At 40.0% G+C, this 22,622-nt stretch overlaps 2 protein-coding genes across 3 annotated transcripts; one reads left to right on the top strand and one right to left on the bottom strand.

Annotated features, from left to right (window-relative positions):
- armc8 (armadillo repeat containing 8) lies at positions 1-16,677 on the bottom strand. Its single transcript, XM_005803797.2, has 22 exons — positions 16,595-16,677; positions 14,261-14,337; positions 11,754-11,825; positions 10,581-10,723; positions 10,408-10,505; positions 9,441-9,533; positions 9,252-9,332; positions 9,090-9,165; positions 8,919-9,009; positions 7,971-8,031; positions 7,671-7,871; positions 6,881-6,976; positions 6,705-6,787; positions 5,803-5,884; positions 5,615-5,701; positions 5,361-5,453; positions 5,078-5,227; positions 4,255-4,350; positions 4,016-4,111; positions 2,997-3,069; positions 2,293-2,386; positions 1-2,190 (listed from the first exon to the last, which is right to left on the bottom strand). Exons 1-22 carry the CDS (start codon positions 16,637-16,639, stop codon positions 2,157-2,159), a joined length of 2,022 nt encoding a protein of 673 aa, XP_005803854.1. The 5' UTR covers positions 16,640-16,677; the 3' UTR covers positions 1-2,156.
- A 25-nt stretch (positions 16,678-16,702) lies between these two features.
- On the top strand, positions 16,703-22,419 carry dbr1 (debranching RNA lariats 1). 2 transcript variants are annotated; one of them, XM_023337231.1, is made up of 9 exons: positions 16,703-16,791; positions 18,155-18,352; positions 18,430-18,554; positions 18,627-18,707; positions 18,792-18,877; positions 19,954-20,178; positions 20,259-20,336; positions 20,415-20,560; positions 20,914-22,419. In XM_023337231.1, the coding sequence occupies exons 2-9, from the start codon at positions 18,156-18,158 to the stop codon at positions 21,593-21,595; spliced, it is 1,620 nt and encodes a 539-aa protein (XP_023192999.1). In that variant the 5' UTR covers positions 16,703-16,791; position 18,155; the 3' UTR covers positions 21,596-22,419. The 2 variants fall into 2 exon arrangements, with proteins under 2 accessions (XP_023192999.1, XP_005803878.1); XM_005803821.2 differs by lacking the exon at positions 16,703-16,791 and adding an exon at positions 17,132-17,279.
- Positions 22,420-22,622: the final 203 nt, after the last annotated feature.

The following is a 22,622-nucleotide window of genomic DNA, read 5'->3' as shown; positions in this document are numbered from 1 at the left end:
AACATTAACAATGATCTACTTTTATTTCACTCCAGATGAACCAAGAATATTAAATGTTTAGTTCAGCACCTTCATTTCATTGGATACTTTCCTTTGCTTCAAGCCAGAAACACACTAAGAAAAATTAGAAAAGAGGCCATTTTGGGCCTGACATCTTTGTCAGAGACAACAATACGGAGTTACAGTCACATATGCCACGTTCTTAAGTGTCGATAAAGAACCCGCTCTTTAACCTTACTCAGACGTGATGTTGACCATCACACGGTCAAAGCAAATATATGGTTAAATTAACTCCAGATTTTTATTCTTGTAAGAAATTAACCCAAAACAAAAAAGACAGAAAGGAGCACCTATACGCTTCCTAGTACCAAATCTTAAAAGTCAGGCTCTGCAATGTTGTGGCTTTACAAAATAACACATCAAAGCTGCAGTATGTAACTTTTTTAAATATGTTTTAGATATATTTGTTAAAATGTGTAACAAAGAGTAGGAGACAGACAATTTGTGGGGGAAAAAACAGTCAAGGCCCTCCATCTCCTCTCTGAGCTACTATTGGTGTCTGAAGAAACTACAAACAACCAATCAGAGCTTGGAGGTGGGTCTTAGCGATGTCAATCAACCTCATATACTGGTAAATGTGTTAATGGCGGAGAAGTGACGTAAAAATTACAGGAAAATCATTTATCCACCATCATTGATGGCCATGCTAACCAGCCAAGCATTCAGGACAGGTTCTGCTAGCTGACTGGCAGCGCCAAGACCCGCCTCCTAGCTCTGATTGGTTGTTAAAAATAAGTAGTAGGAGCACTGGGAGAAGGCAGAGAAACGACATTTTTTTCCACTGATTATTTCTCATACACTTTCAACAAATACCCCAAAAAACCAAAAAAAAAAGCTACATACTGCAGCTTTAACTAGCTTTATCTAGATTTGGGACTGAAACAAAAACTATGCAGCCTCCCTACAGAAGAAATAACACACAACACAAAGGAATCCTTCTGCAGGTCTGCATATATTTTCCATTTTGTGACATTCATTCTATCAGAACTTCAGTACGGTTTGAAATGTCAGAGGGAAACACTAAAAACCCCCTAGATGGAGGAGAGGTTCTACACCGGAGCGCTAGCTTCAGAGAGGAAACGGTGGAGGAGGAGGATGGCAGGAGAGGGTTTGCTGTTCATGTTTTCATTCTGACAAACACACAGAAAAAGAAGTACAGGAGAGAAGGGGGGATGATACAGAGATAGCAACAGTGAATCCTCCTCTACTCCACTGATAACGGAGCTGATTGGATTAAGCACTACCAGCTCTGGAACTACATTTCCCATGGGGACTGTAAGGAAACTGGGCAGAGGTGACAGGCGTCAAGTGCAAGCAGCCTCTTCACGGTCGCCACCGGAAACTTAGAAATCTGGGATCCTTGGATTTGTTTTCAGTTTTCACCCCTGCAGACAAAATTCAGGGTTTAATAGTGATCCAATCAGGCTGCAGTTCCAACTGTGCTGAGAGTGGAGATGTAGCGGGAGAGGATGGAGTCAATGGGCTGAGAACAGGGGGAAAATAAAAATCCAAAAATATATATTTATGTTTAAATTTATATATATTTATATTTATATATATTTACGAGGTATATGTCCACAAAAAAATAAAACACCCAAAGTTTCAAAATAGGCATTTCTTCCAAATATATCCTTGCTAGTGATGCCTTGTGTAGACGTTAATATTAACAGCAATATTAATCCAAAAATTCCAAAAGAAACACCAGGAAGTTCGCCTGTCTTGAATCTCCTCCGTCAGGAGTCCCAGAAGAGAAGCCTCAGACGAGCGCATGTATGGGAATATGACGTCAAACCCCAGAAAGTTACCTCTCCAGCAAAAAAAGACAAAGGAACAGGAAAAAAAAAAAAACTTCCCTAATTTCTCCAACTACCAAACAGCCACACACTCGGAGCCTCTTCCACGATGAGTTAGGGCTGAGAAGAACCGCTGAAAACGGGAGGCAGGAGAAACGTGGGCCACAGGTCCAAGACGAAACAAAAAGGTGTCTTTGTGCAAGTCTCAAAACGAAAGCCAACATAAACCCAAACAGGCAGCGACAGGCGTCCTCTAGATGACCGTCAGTTAGCCTGGCAGTAGAGGATCGCTGCCCACTGTAGTCATGCTAGGTATTGTTGCAACGCCGTCTTCGCCCTGACAGAGACACAAACACGTCATCATCATCATCATCATCAAGGTCAGACAACAGTCTTTGCTAACGGAAGGGGCAAAGAGGTTTTCTGCTCAGTGGCCCACCTGTCGCTGAGGTTGGGATCGGCTGACTGCGTCAGTTTGTGCAGGACGTCCACAAAGCCCATCTCCCTCAGCTTGTCCTGGCGATCCTGAGAACCTAACGCACAACCAGGAGCAAACCGGAAAACTTCATCATCGTGTCCAAGACGCCGAGTTTGTAAAGCTGATTTTACTTTAAAAACAGACTCAGGTGGGGACATGGTACTGATTAATACTTAGTCTGCAATCATCCTACAACAGCAAATTAGGGCCATTGTAGACAGATTAAAAGAAGGAGTAAATTGCTGCCAAAAAGAATTCTGACGTTTTTATTTTAATTTCAGAAATTTTCTTGGAAAAGAAAGTTGGAAATTCCTGATTTTCACATTTCAGAAATGTATATATATTTTTAATTCTAGAAAATGTCTGAGATTAATCTCAAGGCTTTGCTGTGCTTTCTATCAAATTTTTGACTTTGATTGGAACTGGATTAAATTTTAAACCAGATTTCGGTGGACAAGAAAGTACTTTTAAAAATGACGTGGGAGAAATCTGAAATAAACAGAAAACCAATAATTACAATCAGCAACTGTAATGTTCCTCAATGAAAAAATTACTAAAAAGATCATGTGACAGGAATTTAACAGAAACTCTCTTTTTCTGCCATATTTTTTTACATCCATGAGTTCTTCTGTAATCTGAATCGACCAGCTGGCAGCAGTCCTTACCGTCCTCCTCGTTCCAGATGAGGTTGGACACACAGAAGGTGGCGGCGAGCTGCAGCTTCACGTTCGAGTGTCCCTGTGGGAACAGAGGACGGAGAGGAAGTCAAAGACACACAGCCCTGTTCTGTAGCGAAACCAACGCTTTCTGAACCGTGAGCACAATTTTAAATGTCAGGCTGGACAATACGGCTGAAAAACTTATCATCATATCAGCTCATGTATCAGTCAATACTGATAATTGTCAAACTGGTGATGTGACCTCTCCTGTTCTGTCCGGAGTTTCACTCCATTGTTTTTTTGGTTTTTTTTTTTAAAGTTATGAGGCAGTGTAGCAAAACATAAAACTGCTGCTACCCAAGTTACTTAGCAACAGTTGTTGCTAGGTAACCAAAGACAGTTAATTGATGCCACCAAATAGCTTAGCTCGCTGTCAAAGGTTGAGCAGTTAAATCTTTTCCTTTGCCTACATCGCCCAGAATGCTGTGCGGTTCTGGGTTGGTGTTCAGTGAATATTCTATCAGATGTATTATCTATTGATATTAATCACATGTCTATATACATTGTTAGTGATTTATTCTTCAAATGTTTCTTGAAATCCTGAATCTATAGTTCTATTCTAACATTTTTACTTCAGTCTTAATAATAAATCATCAAGGCATTCTTTTATAGAAGTTATTGACTATTCTCAACGCGAGTAATAAGAGCATACAAAACATCCTCATGTAATACAAATCTAATTAAACAAAATGAAATAAATATTTAGCTTCTAGCTAAATGTACATTTTGTTGTACATTTGTACATCTGTAAATAAATATTTATATCTCGTAGAGCACTTCTGGATAGATGCAAACTACATCTCGTTGCTTGTACTTGTGACAGTGCAATGACAATAAAGTTGAATTCTATTCTATTCTATTCTAAATAAATGTTCTTTTTTCATGAGGCTAAAATCAGAAAGCAACAATGAAGCAAGCTTGTGTTGAAAAGTTCAACACTGGGTTGGATCAACACTGGGCCGTACCATGTAGTATTTAATTTTCTGGAGCATGTCATCATTAGTCATGATGAGCTCCTTGGCTGTGTTTCCATCGGCGATGTTGGCGAGGATGCACAGCGTCTGAGTGAACAAAAAAAAACAAAACGAAGAGTCAGTGCTTTCATCTGAGCTGATCACAGATTTAACTCAAAACGTAGAAATCCCATCCTGCAGTGCAGCAGCAAGACGAAGTGCTGCAGAGAAATCCTGTTTCGCATGCTCACCTGCTCTTTGACCTCTATGCTGTGCTCGGCTTCCAGGATCAGGGTCACCGCCTGCATGATCTGCTTCCCATGAGAGCTCATGATCTGGTCTATGTGCTGGCAGCATGAGGAGAGCAGAGGGAGGTCAGTGTTGAGATGCATGGAGAAATCCTTCACATTCAGCACATTACGGCTCAGAGAGAAGCCTGAATGCAGCGCTGGCTGAGCTGTTCAACTAATAGAAATCCAGACATAGACACAGCCTGAATCTCACCTCTAACTGGTCCGTCTGCATTTCCTACACAGCATTCTGTAATTGATCATTTCTACTGTTTGGGAGTTTACTATTGGCTCGTATGCAAGTCCAGTCAGAGGGAATGGATGCCCCAGTGCAGTGACAACATTTTTATGCTCCTCTAATCTGAAACAAACTTCCAGAAAACTGCAAAACAGCTGAAACACTAAGTTCCTTCAAATCAAGACTAAAGACCCAGCCGTTTACAGTTGCCTTTGATTAGTACAGTGGTTCCCAAAGATTTTCTGGGCCCCCCTATGGATTACAATAAAATCCCCCCAAAAACGAAAAAAAAATACAAAAATCAACTGGACACACACATCGTTCAACCAGACTTGGTACTTGGTAAGATTTTGTGTTTTTAGCTGTGAGGGAACACAAACAGAATATTCTGTGTGTGTGTGTGTGTGTGTGTGTGTGTGTGTGTGTGTGTGTGTGTGTGTGTGTGTGTGTGTGTGTGTGTGTGTGTGTGTGTGTGTGTGTGTGTGTGTGTGTGTGTGTGTGTGTGTGTGTGTGTGTGTTTGGGGGGCGGGGGGGTCTACGTCTCACCGGGCGCGTTGACAGTAGGTTACGCAGCAAACCAAGAGTCTTCATCAGCACGTTGGTGTCGGGGTCAGAGAGCAGGCGGAACAGCTGCTCGGTGCCCAGACACCGGACAATCTCCACCTTCACCTTCTGATCGGCCTGGAACGCCATGTTCTGGAAACACATCATGGGGGGGATTCAACACATCTATACATATAAGATGGGAGTTTTTCCCATCACCATATTTTGGTTTCTTCTTTTTTTTTAATAAATGAATTCTATAATGAAACAAAAGTTTGCTCGTTACCATCAGGGCCCAGATGCCATTTACCCTGAGAGCAGGGCTGTCGCTCTGAGTCAGACTGCATAGTAACTCGATCACCCCAGACTCCAGGATGGGCTGTTGGAAATAACTTCATTTACAGATCAACTTTAAACTGGTCTACTGTCCATTAAATTTAAAATGTACTCTCTTCACAAACTGAGCCACATATAATTGATCAACTATATCTAAAAACAACTGGATGTGAGGGCTTCTTCAGTGTCTAGTGACATCATCACCTCTTTACTTGGTGAGAACTCCAGCAGCAGGTTGCATAGTGTTGAGGAAGCCATGACCAGGACTTCATCTGGGGCGTTCTGCAGCAGCTGCACACAAACACATCATTCATAGTGAACAGCCTGACAGCTGGAACAGATTCTAGTCTTACTTCAGTCAGAAAGTTGAGTGGAGATCGGTTCAAACTGACCTTCATGAGGGGCTTCCACACAGCATGATCATGAAAGCTGGTCCTTAGTTGCTGCACTGACCGGGAAAGACTATGAAGACACCTGCAGAGGAGTGAAGAGGGGAGAGGAGGAGACATGCACACATGGACAAACATTACAGCAACTTCTATGAAAAATATGGATTCTAGATATTTGTTAAAACTATCACCATGTCGTGACAGTCTAATATGACAAAAAAAAAAAGGCTCCTCTGCCTCCTTCTAACAGTCGTCTGAGCAAATACACCGCTCTGTAAAAAACAACCAATCAGAGCCAGGAATAGGGTCGTAGCTCTGTCAGTCATCCTCGTGTTGCTCACAACCTTTCACTTTTTCTCCGCTACACTACATCTGGTTCACCACAACACAGTTATCATCTAATGGTAAGTTGTTTCTGCACCATTAGCACATTACAGCGAGTAAGCGATGTTGATTGACAGCGCTAAGGCCCTCCTCCTGGCTCTGATTAGTTGTTTTTGACTGCGAGCGGTACATTTCTGCAGACGCCTCCATCTTTTCGTAGATCATCTGTCTCATATCACACTGCTTCAACATGGTGACAGTTTTAACAACTGGATGTGAGGGCTAAAACACATTTTTGTAAAAGTTGCATACTGTAGCTCTAACCTTTAATCTTGGGTTCATGCACTATTTTGGTTCAGCGTATTTACACAGTTCCTTCAAGTTCAGTTTCCTTCATCTAATTGTTGGGAACATTTTCATACACATTCATAGTGTTATGGTTTTATTATCAGTATGGCATCAGTATGAAGAGCTCCAAAGTTAAAATGAATCCTGCAGGCATTACTTGATGCACAAGTAATGCCTGCTTGTGCATGCATTCCACTTCTTCAAAGTGGAAAACGAAGTTGAGAGAGGCTCACCTCACCGCTGCCAGCCGCACTTTAATGCTGGATTCCGATAGGCCGCTGACTATTCGGTCCATCATGTTTTCTGTCTCTGTGATCTGAAGTAAACAAAGGCAGTGCATTGGAACATGAGCATGTGTTCATATCACCCACACATGCAGGAATGGGGGGGAAAAAACTGACTGCAGAACCTTTTTGCGAATGTCCTCGTCATTTGAGCCCAGAGAGGCGTAGAGCTTGAAAGCAGCTTGTCTCAGCTCATGTGCATGTTTAAGGTCATGGTCCAGCTGCAGAGTGGACAGGCGCAACATTTCAATACGGACGGCTTTTAGCTTTAATCAAAAAAGGTTCTGTAAAACATTTAAAACAATCCCATCCAGACCCAAAAGCCCATTGGGAAAGAACCAACAATCAAAAGATTAAAGGGAGGAAGAAAGCCTGAAGCAAATGACTTTCAAATTAAGTTGAAAAGAGTGTAGAGTACATAAATATGCCATCATATTACACAAGAAAGACATAATCACATCACAATCCAGCATCTGTGTACCCACCATGAATCAGAAGTTTGGTCATACTGATCATTTGATGACACAGTTATAAGTAGGTATTGAAATTGACAGAAATCACCAAAATCTTTTAGGCTAGGAGTGATCTGATGTGATTTTCATTCCTGTTTTTTATTCAATTCTTACACATTTATCTAACAGCAGCACACAGACAGAAGGTGAAACTGAACCCAGACAAAACACAAGCAGCCGAGACCAAAGACTAACCAGGAATTTCTATTCAATTTACAAGCAATTACTCAGGCTAAACAATCTGTAAAAGGCTTCCACCAATCTGAGGAAATAACCACTCTCCCACAAACAGTGCAATGAAACATCTTTCTACAACTGGTACAGGAAATATTGATAACTTATTTCATATAACCCAAACTCTCCATTTCAGTCAGATACATGTAAAAGGCCTGCTTAGACCCACCCTCTTGATGTCAGCGATGGCAGACACAGAGCTGGGGTACTTGAAGTAGTCGGCCAACATGGCCACCAGGTGGTCGGTGGTGCTGGCGATCCTCTGCAGCTCCACGTCGGGCTCCATCAGGTAGGCTAGTGTCTCTGCACCCTCCACTCTCTCCTCCAGTAAATGCTCTTTACTGCACATTCGCACGAGGCAGGGCAACGTCTGAACACACAACAGGAAGTGACGTCGCACAGAAACGTCGCACAGAAACGGCTCACCGTCGGTAGTTAGGACAAAATGCAGGGGTAAAAAGATCCAAACCTTTAGTACTATGCAGCCGTCGTCGGTCCTGATGGCACCTGCTCGACACATGTAGGTTAGACTGGAATGGAAACAGCAGCCACACATGAGGTCAACGCAAACAACAAACACGCTCTAACTGTAAAGCTGAAGTCTATAACTTTTATAAAAAGTGTGTTTTTTACAGATTTGTTAAAACTGGCACCATATAGTAACAGTATGGTATGAGACAGATGACCTGTGGGGGAAAAAAAATCTAGCCCTTTCACTTCCTCCCAGTGATAAATTTGCAATCTGCAGAAATGGACCGCTACCGACCAAAAACAACCAATTGGAGCCAGGAGAAAGGCCTTAGTGCTGTCAATCACGCATGTGTATAAGTTACTTAATGGTGGAGAAACAACTTCCCGTTTCAAAAAAACTATTTATCTGCTGTCACTGTGGGCTATGCTAACTGGCTTTAGCATTCATTACAGACTCTGGTCTGCAAGATTTTAGACATTTAAAAATAAATGAACTAATAAAATTAGCGTAAGAAGATGTACATTTATTAAAATGTACAACTTTTGTGCTTTTCTGCCACACAATGATAGATATTTCAACTAAATATTTCTATGAATACTTTCTAAAAATTATGTCGAAGGAAAATCAGCCCAAATTTAAACAACCCACCCAATTCTATTTTTCCATGTTTTCATAAGAGGTCCAATTGTGATGGTTGACCCCGTTAAGACCCTCCTCCTGGCTCTGATTGGTTGTTTCTGACTAGAGAGTGTATTTCTACAGACAGCCATAAAGTACAAGGAGAAGTGTGAGGAGCTTCATTTTTTTCACAGATGATCTGTCTCATATTATATTGTTTGTGCATAGTGATAGTTTTACCAAATATGTAAAAAAGAAACATATTGTTTGTAAAAGTTACATACTGCAACTATGATGCGTTATTGGCAAAACCGCTGCAACACTCACCATTTGGCTGCTGTTAGCTGCATTTCAACGGGTTGATCCCTTTGCATCATTTTAACAAATACCTGAGTGAGCTGCTCACCATCCACCAGCACTGCCAGCAACAGAACAACAAGCAGAGCTCAGAAGAGGAGAAAAAGTGGAGGGAAAACCAAAAGCAGGTGAGAATCTCACCATTCACCAGTGTCATGGAGACCTGAGTGTTCTCATAGGCCAGGACTGAGAAACACTTTAACGCCTGCATCCGGACCTGAGGAGGGAATGATGTAGAAGTTGATGTACGCATCACTGGCGGTAAGAACACGTCAGACGACCTCACTGGGAGGAGCTGCGTACCTTATAGGAGGGTGAAATAAGCAGAGGGGCGATATTCTGGATGGCGCCGTGGTTGAAAAGAACAGTCTGGTGCTCTGGGGTCTGCGGACAACAATCAGCAGCGGATTACAGTCTGGATATATGTGTGTGTGTCTGTGTGTGTGGGATTGAATCCATTATGTTCGTGTGTGACCAAATACCGTCAAATACCTTACAACAGTGGGAGAAGATCTGAGTGATGTACTCCTGGGTTCTCTGGGAGTTGCTCAGTAGAGACATGAGATGGGGAATCACAGTGGGATCCTTTAGTAAAACATACAACAACACTATATGTGCATGGCCTCACAGCACTGACAAAAAGCAGAAACAAGCATACTTACACTACAGTTCTGACAATAAATGTAGAGCAATGTGGAGAATATACAGTACATGTGAAATTGATCCTTTGGGATCAATAAAGTATTTTTGAATTTGAATAGTGAAGCTGCGATTAAGTTCCTGCAGTATCAAATCCTCACTGAATCCAGTTCAGAAAGCATCAACTTCACCTTAGAGACGTCACTAAGTGGTTTCTAACGGTGCTGTAAAATATATCAACTCGTTCCTCTACATGTACAGAAGAGTCATCTGAAAAATAATTCTGTAATCAAATAGACACATGCGTAGACACTAAATCTTACCAAGTATTTTTATTCTAGTTTCTAGCGCAAACATTTTAGTACACTTAAAATAAGGCAAAACTAACTTAAAAGTTACTGTTGAGCAAAATATAGGAGCTCGTTTTTAAAGTCAATAATTCCTTAATAATGATAAAAAGTAATAATTCCACTGGCAGATTATTTCACTTGTAATATGGGAAAAATGTTTAATTATAAATGAAATAATCTGCCAGTGGAACTAGTATTTTTTTCAGCAATATTAAGGATTTATTGACTCAAAACAAGTTCCATCTTGGTTTACAGCTACTTGTAAGTTAGTTTTGCCTTACTACAAGTGTACACAGATATTTGCACTAGAAACAGCCCTAAAACTACTTGGTAAGATTTAGCATTTTTGCAGTGCATAGGACCTAAAAGATGTATTATTGTGAATAATCACATTGCAAGGATCTAGAATTGCAAGGAAAGGAAGGCCCTGTAAACATGTGCTGCCCAGAGTCAGGTGTAAGGTGACCTACTGTATACAGCAGCTGCACAGGCGTAACGGGACTGATGAAGACAGTTCTGAGACATCGAAGACAGGCTTCAGTGAAGACCAGGTCTGGACACAGGAGACCTGCAAAGCAAAAGGAACGACCGTTTGCCCTTGTTTTCTTATTTGCATGCATGGCGGTGTGTTTTATAGCTTCACCTTGGAGCAGGGTGGGGATGATGTGACAGTCCACCAAGGACTTGATGTTGTTCTCGGTGCCCATGGCCAGACTGCCCAGCACCACGGCGCACTCCGTCCTCAGCTGCAGGCTGGACGAGCTCTGCTGAAGCAGGTACAGTAACCTGGAAGCAGAGAGAGAGAAAATCTGAAACCGACTTCATCACCTGCAAGGAACAAGACTGACACTGCAAAACTAACCAATCTTACCAAGTATTTTTGATCTAGTTTCTACTACAAATATCTTAGTACAATTGAAACACGACAAAACTAACTTACAACTTTTACAAGTCATAGGAGATTGTTCCAAGTCAATTATTCCTTAATATTGATGAAAACGTTCTGCTGTTTGAACTGGGAGATTATTTCACTTGTAACAAGACATTTTACTCATGATGTACATGAAATTATCTACCAGAGGATCTAGTACTTTTTCATCAATATTATGGAATTATTGACTTAAATCAAACTCCTATATCTTGCTGAAAAGTCAATTTTGTCCTACTTAAATGTAATATGTAATATTGCACTAGAATGCAAACAAGAATACTTGGTAGGATTTTGTAGTGTATCAAACATCCAACTCTTAAATCTGTCACTTTAATTGTCGTTTCATTAGGTCACTTAAAATAAGATTTTGAATTCGGTATGTGTAGGTGTAAGTGAGTCAGATTTGACATTTTGTTCAACCATGGCCTCATTGTTTCTTTTAAGACTTTTGACTTTGTTTCCATGTAAACGGACCAGTAAAAAGAGGAGAGCATATATAGTTGAGAAGCTGAGGTCAGCAATAAAAAGCTCATGTTAAAAAACTGCCTGGATTATTACAAAGCATTGCACTATTGTCAGTGCGAATGCAGGATCTGGTGTTACATTTGCTACAGATGAGATCATCATACAACTTAAAGGCCAACATTTCAGTTTTATTATGTTTCATAAACTACTAAATGTAAATTAGATCACAAACAGCAGCGCACAAGGTAGAAAGCCTAAAAAACCCCACAGGTTTGGAATAGTCAGCAGACCTGACAGCAGATGTGATCTATGCTAATGTTTGTTTACCACCATATTTATGCTGATGCGCTTGAAACAACAGAGAAAGAAAACAAATAAATGGCAAGAGAAAAGATGGAAATGAAAAGATATGCAGAGTACCTCGGTACAGCTCCAAGGACAATCAGATTGGCCTTCTGCTTGTTGTTTCCTATGACAGCATTCTTCATATCACTAAGGGAAAGACAAATAAAAAAACAAAAAGATAGATGAGAGTCTTTTCTTTGGATACAGTAGTTCATTTGTTTGTTTGTTTTTTGTGATGTTTAAATGTTTAAAACTGCAGTATGTAACTTGTATATGTAAAAAAGGTTTTTTACATATTTGTTAAAACTGTCACTATGCCATGACAGAAGAGTATGAGACAGATGATCTGTAATAAACTATTCCACCTCCTCACTGTGGTCCTATCACCATCTGCAGAAATGTACGGCTGCTGCTCAGAAACAACCAATCAGAGCCAGGAGAGGGTCTTAGCGCTGTCAATCATGATAGTGTATGTGAAGGGATTTCTCAACTTTACAGATGAGTTTATAATCAGGTCTTAGTGTGGGTAATGAAATTGAACGGAAAAAATCTAGTTAAAAACAATTCATGATTTAGATACTGTATTTTAGATAGTTTTGCCTTATTAAATAATATCATAATTTGTAAACTTCATTTTGTTTTTACCCATATCATCTTTGTTTAATCTGAAAAAAAAAAAAAAAAACGTTGTACAATCAGAAACATTAGTGTGGCAAGAAAGTTAAAAAAAAGAAGAAATTTGCAAGGGAGCAAATCCTTTATTGTGACAAAGTGACCACATTGTTATGTTAATTCATTTTTGTCATGGAAAATTCATATTATCACCAGATTATCATTTTTTAGTAAAAAAAAAAGAAGCATGGTTTAATAATTGCACCAGAGATTAAATATTTGATACGCTTAATTGAGGTGAAACTGAAAATATTAATGTGTAACTGATTGATTTCTATAAATCTGAAGTCCAATATGCACTTGCTTAACACATATTTATTGACGCAACCTTTCTTCTGCTGTGCCAGTGACCCAAATTACATCAAACAGCAGCTGAGTGAAGCTGGTGGAAAAGTGCAGCTGGAGTTTAGATAGCAGAGAGCTACGAGCCGAAACTAGAGCTAGTAACCTCAAATGATAAAAATAACCAGGAAATAGACTACATGTCATCTACCTTATGCTGAGTTCTGATTCAGAGTATCAGATGAAAACATGTACATATATACATATTGGTTCACTTCAGGAAAATCTCTCATTGGAAAAATGGGGCTTCCATAATATCCTGAAACATGAGCTATGTTAAAATAACCCAAATCACGGCACACAGTTATAAAATTATTAACTGGAAATGATCTACAACCTCTATTTGCCGACAGGAAAACACTTGATCTTCTCAAAACCTTTATTTAGTTTGAGCACAGAAGGAGGAAGCTGACCTCTGTATCTATACAGACAAAGATTTTCTACAGGATTTAGGTCTGGGTGTTGAGGTGAAGATGAAAGAAGATTGGTTTTATATCTGATGAAAAACTTCTGTGTTGCTTTGACCATGTATGGTTAGGTTTAATAAATCAATCATTGTTTTGAAGGGAAACAGGCCCACAGGATCGCAGATCTCTTACGATTCTCAGCAATGGTCATATGTAAAGTTTAGCCAACTCCACAGGTTTACATGTGTCTACCAAGCTACCAGTTGGGATGTAGTTCGCATCTAATGGTTGTTATGGAGTCTAGAGATATAAGTCTCTGCTGAAGTTCTTCCAAAGTGGGCTTTGGGGATTATTTTATTTATTTTACCTCCCTTACCATACAGCTCACTGCCAAGATAATTGTGTCCTCATGTAGAATTATAGCACAGAAATAAAATAACTAATATTTTAAAGGAGAAACAGAAAATGAAAATACCAAAGATCAAGGTAGGCTTTAAAAATTAATATGACAGGCAATGTGTGGTTTATCAAATAGTAGGTACCTAGTTCCCATTTCTTCAAAGCATTTTTAAAAGATAGATTGCAACCTGTCAACTTGATTTTCCCTATTTTAGGCTTTCACATTAACATATTTACATCTTCATATAGTTTGTAAATGTTTTGGGGTTTTTTTGCTTCTTCACTTGTAATGCATAATGTTCCATGAGGCTTGAAGGAATTCTGTTTCATTTAAGGGTGACTTTTGAGAATAAATGTCATCATTAATAATGTTTATTTTAATTGTACTTTGTGTTCAGATAAAAGCCAACTTAGAAACTGGATTAATTTGAAACTTTAAACACTGTGATCCTTCAATAAAAATAGAAAAATACGTATTGTAATATTCTTTTTTTTCCATATTATCCAGCACTGAGATGACATATAATATCTGTCATATTTATAAACCAGGAAGACAAGAAATCATAGAAACTACATGCAAAAATACTTCACCTGCTTTTATCATAAACTGATTCATTTTGGTAAAAACATTGTGTTGCTTATTTGTATAAGTGAATCATTAATGCATTTTCCATACAGAACAATTGGTCAAAAAAAGAATTTTAAAAAACAGGCAGCTTTTTAAAACATAATGCTGAAGAACCTCAGCACTGCTAGACTCACATGACTCCCTGCAGGACTTTCTGTGGGTCAGGGTCGAAAAGTCGGTCAACATAATGGCGACTGGTGGCGGTGACTTCCTGTGTAGACAAAACCAATAAATATAACTATACGAATCCAGAGATATTAACTCCAACACCAAGAATGTTCAGACTATTTGAACCATTCACGGTTTGCCACATTAAAACCACAACCTTCAATGCATTATATAGGTATTGTATGTGACCAACACAAAGCTGTGCATAATGGTGAAGTTAAAGGAAAATCCTCCCCTGGTCTCCAAAATATTTAACGCGTGGCCCTGGACTCTGCATCTCCCATTGTAGCATCATCCTGTTTGGATGCTGTTCTTCAGCTTGGGCAATCCTGGAAGAAAGCATCCAGCCGTATTTACAGAAAAATGTGGTTATAGTTCTACAAAGGACGGACTCAGGAAAACTGAATAAAAAGGGATGCCACTGTTGGTTTGTCACATAAATACTACATAAAGTACATTAAAACTTGTGGTTGCTGCATCACAAAAAGCTAATTATCTGGAAGAGCGGAATTACTTTTGAATATAATGGTTAAGTCTTCGCCTGTTTTCTTACATAATACAAACAACAGTGCAGATTTGAGTAGAGAGGGCTAATAAACAAGCAAATCTAAAGAATTTCCAACACAATGTTCTTTTTTGACGTTCATGCTGGACAAATACGTAGCATTTCAGTAAAACAACAATCTCATGAGCTTTTCAAACATAAATCACAAAACACAACTTAACTCTAGCTCGCTTAGAAACAATCATGTGTTCTCTGATGCAGTGGTTCTCAAACTTTTTTCAGTGATGTACCCCCTTAAAAATATATTTTTAGTCAAGTACCCCCTGACACGGGCAAAACATTTTTGGAATTAAAAAGAGGTACAGTGCTGTAAAATCACTGTCTGATTTATTAAAGCCAAACAACTTATATCAGTGAACCTGACAAATACATCCATATTGCAAACATTGCATGGTTAAACAAAAAAGAAAAACAGAAGACGGTGACCACCAGAAAGGTATAAAACCAGTCAAACCGTTTTATTTTAAAGGATATTGAAACTAAATACTGAATATAAAATTCAGTGCATGAACACACATTTATATTTTATCGAACTTTTTACAAAATAATTTTTCCCAAGACTTATTATGAGGAGCCTACAGATTTTTTAAAGATATTTTGAAAAGCTTCACGTACCCCCAGGGGTACACGTACCCCCATTTGAGAACCACTGCTCTGATGCATACAGAAGTCTTCATTCTAGCAGCCCCCCAACAAAGCTGTTTTATGTGTCATTTAATGAGGCTGCATGTGACACCAGAAAACTTTGTTTATTCCACTGACAGGTTGGACCAGAACTCTCCACATGACCCCTGAGAATTAAAGGTCCGCCAGCTAACAGCACAGTGATACTGTTGGATGGCTCCGGATGCCAACACACACACACAACATGACTCCACCTGCAACATCACTTCTGTTCGCAGCTTTCTCACATAGGTTGATTGCACATTGTTACAATACAGATATTGTAAGAGCTTTTCATGCTCAAAAATACGCGAACAAAACAATATTTTCGATTCTGTGTAGCTAAAATGTGGGTATCTTGTGACTGCTTCTTTTTACCCTTCACTAAACTTTAGCTAAATAATATCAAGCAGCCATTAACTCTAGTTTAAAGGTTTCGCAATATCCTAAAAATGGCACCACTTTGGCTTATTTTCACTCACTTAAAACTATAATGGAGCTGACAGATGTATTAGCTGCGTTAGCTTAATTGTACACTGCTAACTTCACAGGATTTGACGTTAGCTTAACAACGCTAAGTTTACAAACGTAAGACTAAGCAGGAGGTTCAGTGGTTTAAAACAAATTATAACAGGTAGTGGAAATAGAAATTAACTCCCATGACTGTCTTCAGTTGGAGCTTTATGTGGTGTGTAAACATGTTTAAACTGCTTAAACACTTTCAATTTGCAGCTAGCTGCTAACTCACTCCAAATGACACTGACATGACAGCTCCTGTGGTTGGTTCATTTGTTTTTGGGAGAGCACCGCTGGGGCGGGCGTCCATGAGACCAACTCGTCAGTAATAGTGTTTCATATGTTTCCGCCCGGCGGAGCGAAGGGGCAGTGAAAAACGTTCCCCTTAACAGCTATGTAGGTGCACAGCTACATGCTGCTGAGCCCGTTTAGCCTCCAGAGCTAATGCTGGGGTTTAACTCTCCCTAGCTGTTTATGACCGTTTCCATGATATCAACCGCTTGATTTTGTGGGGAGCATTTTGCAAACCGGCTTAAATTATGAGAGTGAGACTCACAGACAGAACACTGATGCGGAGAGGGGCCTCCAATAAGCACGCCATCTCTCTTCCTCCAAGCGGGCGCCCCAATCGGCGCAGCACTCCGAGGACACTCCGCCCCCCAGAGCAACTATGAGCGGCTTTAAAAAGTAACGGCGGCCGTCCACGGGGCTTTCCACGAACTCTCCTTTCCTAATAACGCACCAGAATCCTGTGTGAGTTCAGCTGTGATAATTATTACTGGATACAGAACAAAACAGCCCTGGTTGTGTTGGCGAGCTGTCTGACAGTCTGTGGCTTTACCACTTAGGTAAATGTTGTTTATAAGAGTGACGTAGGTGTCCTCCTTTTCAGCCCGATTCGATACGTTACTAAGATCAAACCAGCGTCAAAATTAAAACAAAGCTAGAAAATCCTCATTAGAATATTATTTTTCATCATAGATGATATTTAGAAACACAAATCTTAAACAACAATTTAAAAAAATGTAATCAACACATTCATGATGAATCTGCTTCCGAGTCTGAAAACATGCTCAAAGAGTGCTGCGCATGCGCGTTGAATGATAAAAGCAAGGTGGGAAAATTGGTTCTATCGCTTTCAACTGTGGATTAGTAACAAAATCATGTGTTTTGAAGAACATTAGAACCTCTATGGACAATCCCTGGAGACCAGTAACCGCCTCAGCTAAAACTTGATTCACGTATGTCCTGAATTGCTATACTTCTGCTTCTGTCGTTGCATTGTTTCGTCTCAAAAGGCATTGCTAGCTGAGGCGTGCTGTGTTCGGTTTGTTGCTGTAGTACTTGAGCTACTACTAATGATCTGGCTGCCAGAATGGAAATGTATTTTTTTTTTTTGTAAATTAGGCTTTGTTAAAGCTATACTTTTGATAAATAGCAGCACCAAGTCAGAAAAATACTTTCATATTCACGTTCTTAAGGCATTTAAAGTCAGTATTTGCTTGCTATGAATATATTATGTACAATTTAATTTGTAGGTTGTCATTATCAAAAACTGATTAACTGCATGCAAAGGCTTAGAATGCCTAAGACACAGACCATGGTGACGTCATACAATGAAACAATTACAATGATTTATTGAGTAGTGTAACAGTTGAAACATCCACCTTTTAAATCAAGTTAAATCAAACCGAACTTCTCTTGTTTTAGTTAGAATTACCAAAATCATTTCTATATTCTGATTTTTACAATAATGAGAGGAAGAAAATGGAATAGATGTATTTAATAATGTCTTCAAAGTCAGAAGTTTACATGCATTTCCTCAGTATTTGCTTGCATTGCCTTATAAACAGTATGACTGACTTGTGTCAGACACTTTGGGTTTCCTTCCGCAAGCTTTTCAAAATAGTTTGCCAATTTTGGTGGAAAAAAAAAAAAAAAGTAGAACTCATCTTGCACATTCTCCGTTTACATTCTCATAACCAAAAATAACATTTTGACAGAAGTCAAATTTCAAATATTTGTAATAGTCGATGGCATCTCATGCCGATCACTAAACCTCACAGTGTGAATGTAAGTTCGTTTGGTAATCTGCAGCTCACCTGTTGCCCCGCAGCATGAAGATCGCAGTAGAAGGCTGTTGCCACGGCGAGCTGGACAAGATCTATGAGACCATCGAGTATCTGGAGAAGAAAGAGTCGATCAAAGTGGATCTGCTGCTCTGCTGTGGAGACTTCCAGGCGGTGCGGAATGAGGGAGACTTGAAGTGCATGGCGGTGCCTGCAAAGTACCGGACGATGCAGACATTTTACAAGTCAGTGGTTTGGTTTTGGTTGGTGGTGACGATGGCGGTGGAGCAGACGTTGCTGAGACGTGATGGGACTGTTACAGGTATTACTCTGGAGAGAAGAAGGCTCCAGTTCTCACCATCTTCATCGGAGGGAACCATGAGGCTTCCAACCACCTGCAGGAGCTGCCGTACGGAGGCTGGGTTGCTCCAAACATTTATTACCTGGGTAAGCAGCAGAAGGTTGTAGACCTGGGCGTCCGATACATTAACTAATATTAACTTGGCTTTTTGTCTCCAGGTTACGCTGGTGTCGTCCGCTATAAAGGGATCAGGATCGGTGGCCTGTCTGGAATCTATAAATCACACGACTACAGAAAGGGTTTGTTCATTTATATATATTTTTAAATATGTAAAATATTTTGATACGTTTTTTTTTCCACTGACAGAGCGTGTTTCCCTTAAGGTCACCACGAATTCCCTCCGTATAATCCCGAAACGCTCCGGAGTGTGTACCACATCAGGAATATGGAGGTGTTTAAACTGAAACAGGTACATCAAGATCTAATGTTCAGCTGCAAATCCTTCAGATATGAACAGGTCTGTCACAATAACACATTTTGCTGGTTGACAAATTGTCCCAGACGTTCTTGCGATAAACGCTAATATTGTTGTTTTGAGACCATTTTCAAGTAATGTATCGATGACGGCATAATTCAAATTCACTCTCTCGATGGGCAATAAACTTTAAAGGTGCAGTGTTTTGTAAAATTTACTTATTTGAGTTTCACATCATGTTAGAATTTTATTTCCTCATCAAAAGCATACCTGTTGCCTGGATTATTTCATGCATGTTTGAGAATCTTTTAATCTCCATGGCAACCTTTCAGCTGTGCAAAACGCCTGGGTGGACCTAGCTCTGCCTTCGAGCAGGAAGTTTCTGCAATTTCCAGGTTTCTGAGCTTCCTCCTCTCCCACAACAGCTACTCTGAGGGAGCACACAGCTCCTATAAACTAGCCAGCAGCAATTAGCAGACACCTGGTGGAACTTCACATCTGCTGAGCTCATTATAGGAGCTACTTCTCAGTGCAACGCTGGTAAAAAAGCTTTGCTAAAGGTTTAATAGAGGAGCCATGTTGTGATGACTTTCTGAAGGTGGAGTTTCAGAAAGAGCAGGCGTTTTTAAAGAGACAGAGGCCCAATTTCAAGGTGTTAAATTAGGTAGTCAAATTTCTTTTTAAATCATATTTGATATACACTTAATTTTAATAACAGCTCAAGTTAACATAGTTACTTGAGTGTGGTATAAAATGGCTCTATATGCCTGGAAGACACATAATACTGCCACTTCAATTTTGAAAAGAACTCTGGAACTGGAAGATTTTTTTTAATATCCAAAGTAAAACATGACGACCAAAAACAATAAGTAGAACAGAAATTAAAAAAAAAAACATAGAAAACTAAAACCATAAATAAAATGGATTATGAAGTCTGAGCTTATTATGTGATTAACTGATTCCTTGCTTATTGTGACAGGCTTAGATATGAATTGCATATTGTTTTTTGTTGTGTTTTTTTTTTTTTTGTCTTATTGGTAAATGACTGTTTCAAAAAAAAAAAAAAAAAGATCCAGATGCCCATAGATATTTTCATGAGCCATGACTGGCCTCGAAGAATCTACCACTATGGAAACACGGAGGATCTGCTGCGGAAGAAGAAGTTCCTGCGGTCGGAAGTGGAGACCAACACACTGGGAAGTCCGGCTGCTGAGGAGCTGCTGGCCCATCTGCAGCCCAGCTACTGGTTCTCTGCACATCTCCATGTAAAGTTTGCTGCTCTCATGCAGCATCCAGTAAGTGTCTCAGTCTCTCCAGGTGGAATATGGCTCAGTTTTTAAAGAAACAAAAACTAACTTGGTTCTCGTCTTCGTAGCCTAAGGGTAACGCAGCCCCACGTGTCACCAAGTTCCTGTCTCTGGATAAATGTCTCCCCTACAGAGAGTTTTTGCAGGTCAGAGGAAGTCTTCTTCATAGATACTATGCTATTTCATACGTGTGTGTGTTCACAGTATATCGTTGTATCTTTCAGATTGTTGATATTCCAGACAGATCGAGTTCATCTGAAGGTCTGGAATATGACCCAGAGTGGTTTGCTGTTCTGAAAGCCACCAACAGTTTACAGGTGACCACTCCTCAGCGCTGGAACCCGCCAGAGAACAACGGCTTGCACGAACGGTACGCAAAGGTTCCCAAGAAAAATGACACAATATACACTCAATCTAAATGAATCTCAACATACAGTAAGCTTAAACTTTTTTTTTTATTAACAATTAACTTTGACATTTGCAGAGAAACTGTCGGTTAAGTTGCAGCATTTTTAGCTCGACTGACTGATTAGAACCTCAAAAATCCAATAATTTTTAGGGATCACACCAACAACAACACAAAAACACTCTTCAGTGTGAAAACTGCTACTGAGAATAAATTGTCACTCTTATCGCAAGCAAAAGAATTCAAGAGTTTGTGATTTTGTTGGTCGTGAACAGTGGTTTCCCCTGACACTGCTGTGGATTGTCTGTAACCGTCAGGTGGGACTTCAGAGCTTCGGAGGCGGACATGATGCAGGTGATGGAGGATCTCAGCGGGGAACTCGGCATTCCAGACAACTTCAGCCGTACCGTCCCGCCTTACGACCCCGGTCACCCCCAGCCACACACCCCCCCGAGCTACAACACCAACCCACAAACGACAGAGCTCTGCACCAAGCTGGGCCTCACAGACATCTACTGTAAGGTCGGACAGAGAGGCGACGACGCAGGCAGGTCCCAGAGCGCCACCAGGGAGGATGAGGATGAAAGTCTGGATGAACCCAGCGAGTATCCGACGGATACTTCAGGGTTGTCCAGTTCTTTTAACCCTGATGAGATCACCATCGAAGACGAGTGGGAAGAGGAGGAGGAGGAGAAAGGAGCAAAGGCGGACCTGCCCTCAGATACCCACACCCCCAGTCGGATGGTCCTGCCAGAGCCCAAATCTACCATCTCCCCCTCCGTCCTGATGGACCTGCCGCCCCCCTCCCACTCTACCCCCAGAGCTCTTCCCGCTCAGCCAGAGGGCGAACAGGAAGGACGGTGCGGTGACGAGGAGGCTGCCGCTCGCATCCTGAAGCGGAGCAGCGGCGAAGCGGGAAGCAGGAACACGACTCCGATAATCAAACGCAGGAACCAGCTCATTTACCAGACCACGGACGATGACGAGTGTGAGGGTTAGAACGTAGGAAACGGACTTCTTTATTAAGATGTCATTTTATGTGTTTTAAACAGAGCCAGATCATTTTAGAAAACAGGTTGAATTTCAGTTATTTTTGGTAATAGGAAATTCTCATTTAATGAGAAAGATTAAAAAAGCTGAACATTTTTTTTATTTTATTTTTTTTAGAATAATCCACTAAAACGAAAAGTCAATTGTGGCTATTAGAAACAGTATTTTCAATGCAGTACGGCTGAACCATCAGCCATACTGATTTTTTTCTTTTTTTTCAGCAAAATATGAATACATTTTAATAAGGAACTTGCAAATAAATTTCTCTCACTATCCTAACAAAAGTACTGGGTGTATTTTTTCCTAGTGATCTGCAAGCAGAATTATGTATTTCTACATTTTCTGCAGGTGCTCCAACTTTCTAAATGGTTTTGGATAATTTTTCTGACTTCTAATCGCACACTTCCAACAAGACTGAGCTCTTTAAGTAAAATTGCATCAGTTTCATGCTAGAAGAAAAACTACTGAACACAGAATGATGCATTATGTAAACTTGAAATCTTTTATTGTATTTGAAATAAAACAAGGGAACCACCCATTAAAACTTAGTGTTTGGCTCATTATAAATTCTGGTAATTATAGTAGCTCTTATTTTTTAAACCACAGATGAAATTGACGTTCAGTCAGATTCTAGATTTTATTTTGTCTTTGCAGGGGTTGCCAGTTAAAAGGGTGAATATGCTAATATTGACGTAATTGCTAGTATACTAGCTATTGTTAGCTTTTCTTTGGATTCATTGAGATTACACATTAAAGCTTGAGTTCAATGTCCACCTTTCCACCACACTTCACCTTCTGCTATTCAGTATCCTGTGTAGAACTTCCAACAGATTTTTTTTCTGACAGAGCCTGCCTGTCGTGTTCCTTCCAAGTAGCTTATTGTTAGCTTTATTAACTACACTGTTATATCCTCATTTGTAGGTCGTTTTGCATGAACTTGTCTCCAAATTGCATAAATACTTTTTTGAAAGGACTT

This window comes from Xiphophorus maculatus, chromosome 7 (assembly GCF_002775205.1).
Source record: "Xiphophorus maculatus strain JP 163 A chromosome 7, X_maculatus-5.0-male, whole genome shotgun sequence".
Classification (NCBI taxonomy): Eukaryota; Metazoa; Chordata; class Actinopteri; order Cyprinodontiformes; family Poeciliidae; genus Xiphophorus; species Xiphophorus maculatus.
The sequence above is the reverse complement of the archived record's forward strand: the minus strand, read 5'-3'. Positions and strand labels throughout refer to the sequence as shown.

What these genes read in the sequence shown, in the direction of transcription:
- armc8 (XM_005803797.2), bottom strand. Translation starts at nt 16,639, where the DNA reads ATGGCGTGCTTATTGGAGGCCCCTCTCCGCATCAGTGTTCTGTCT. An exon ending in AAAGTCCTGCAGGGAGTCAT is followed by an intron (nt 11,826 to 14,260) that starts GTGAGTCTAGCA and finishes TCTTTCCCTTAG; the next exon opens with TGATATGAAGAATGCTGTCA. An exon ending in GATCCCAACCTCAGCGACAG is followed by an intron (nt 2,191 to 2,292) that starts GTGGGCCACTGA and finishes TGTCTCTGTCAG; the next exon opens with GGCGAAGACGGCGTTGCAAC.
- dbr1 (XM_023337231.1), top strand. Translation starts at nt 18,156, where the DNA reads ATGAAGATCGCAGTAGAAGGCTGTTGCCACGGCGAGCTGGACAAGATC. An exon ending in AGGTGTTTAAACTGAAACAG is followed by an intron (nt 18,878 to 19,953) that starts GTACATCAAGAT and finishes AAAAAAAAAAAG; the next exon opens with ATCCAGATGCCCATAGATAT. An exon ending in CCTACAGAGAGTTTTTGCAG is followed by an intron (nt 20,337 to 20,414) that starts GTCAGAGGAAGT and finishes TGTATCTTTCAG; the next exon opens with ATTGTTGATATTCCAGACAG.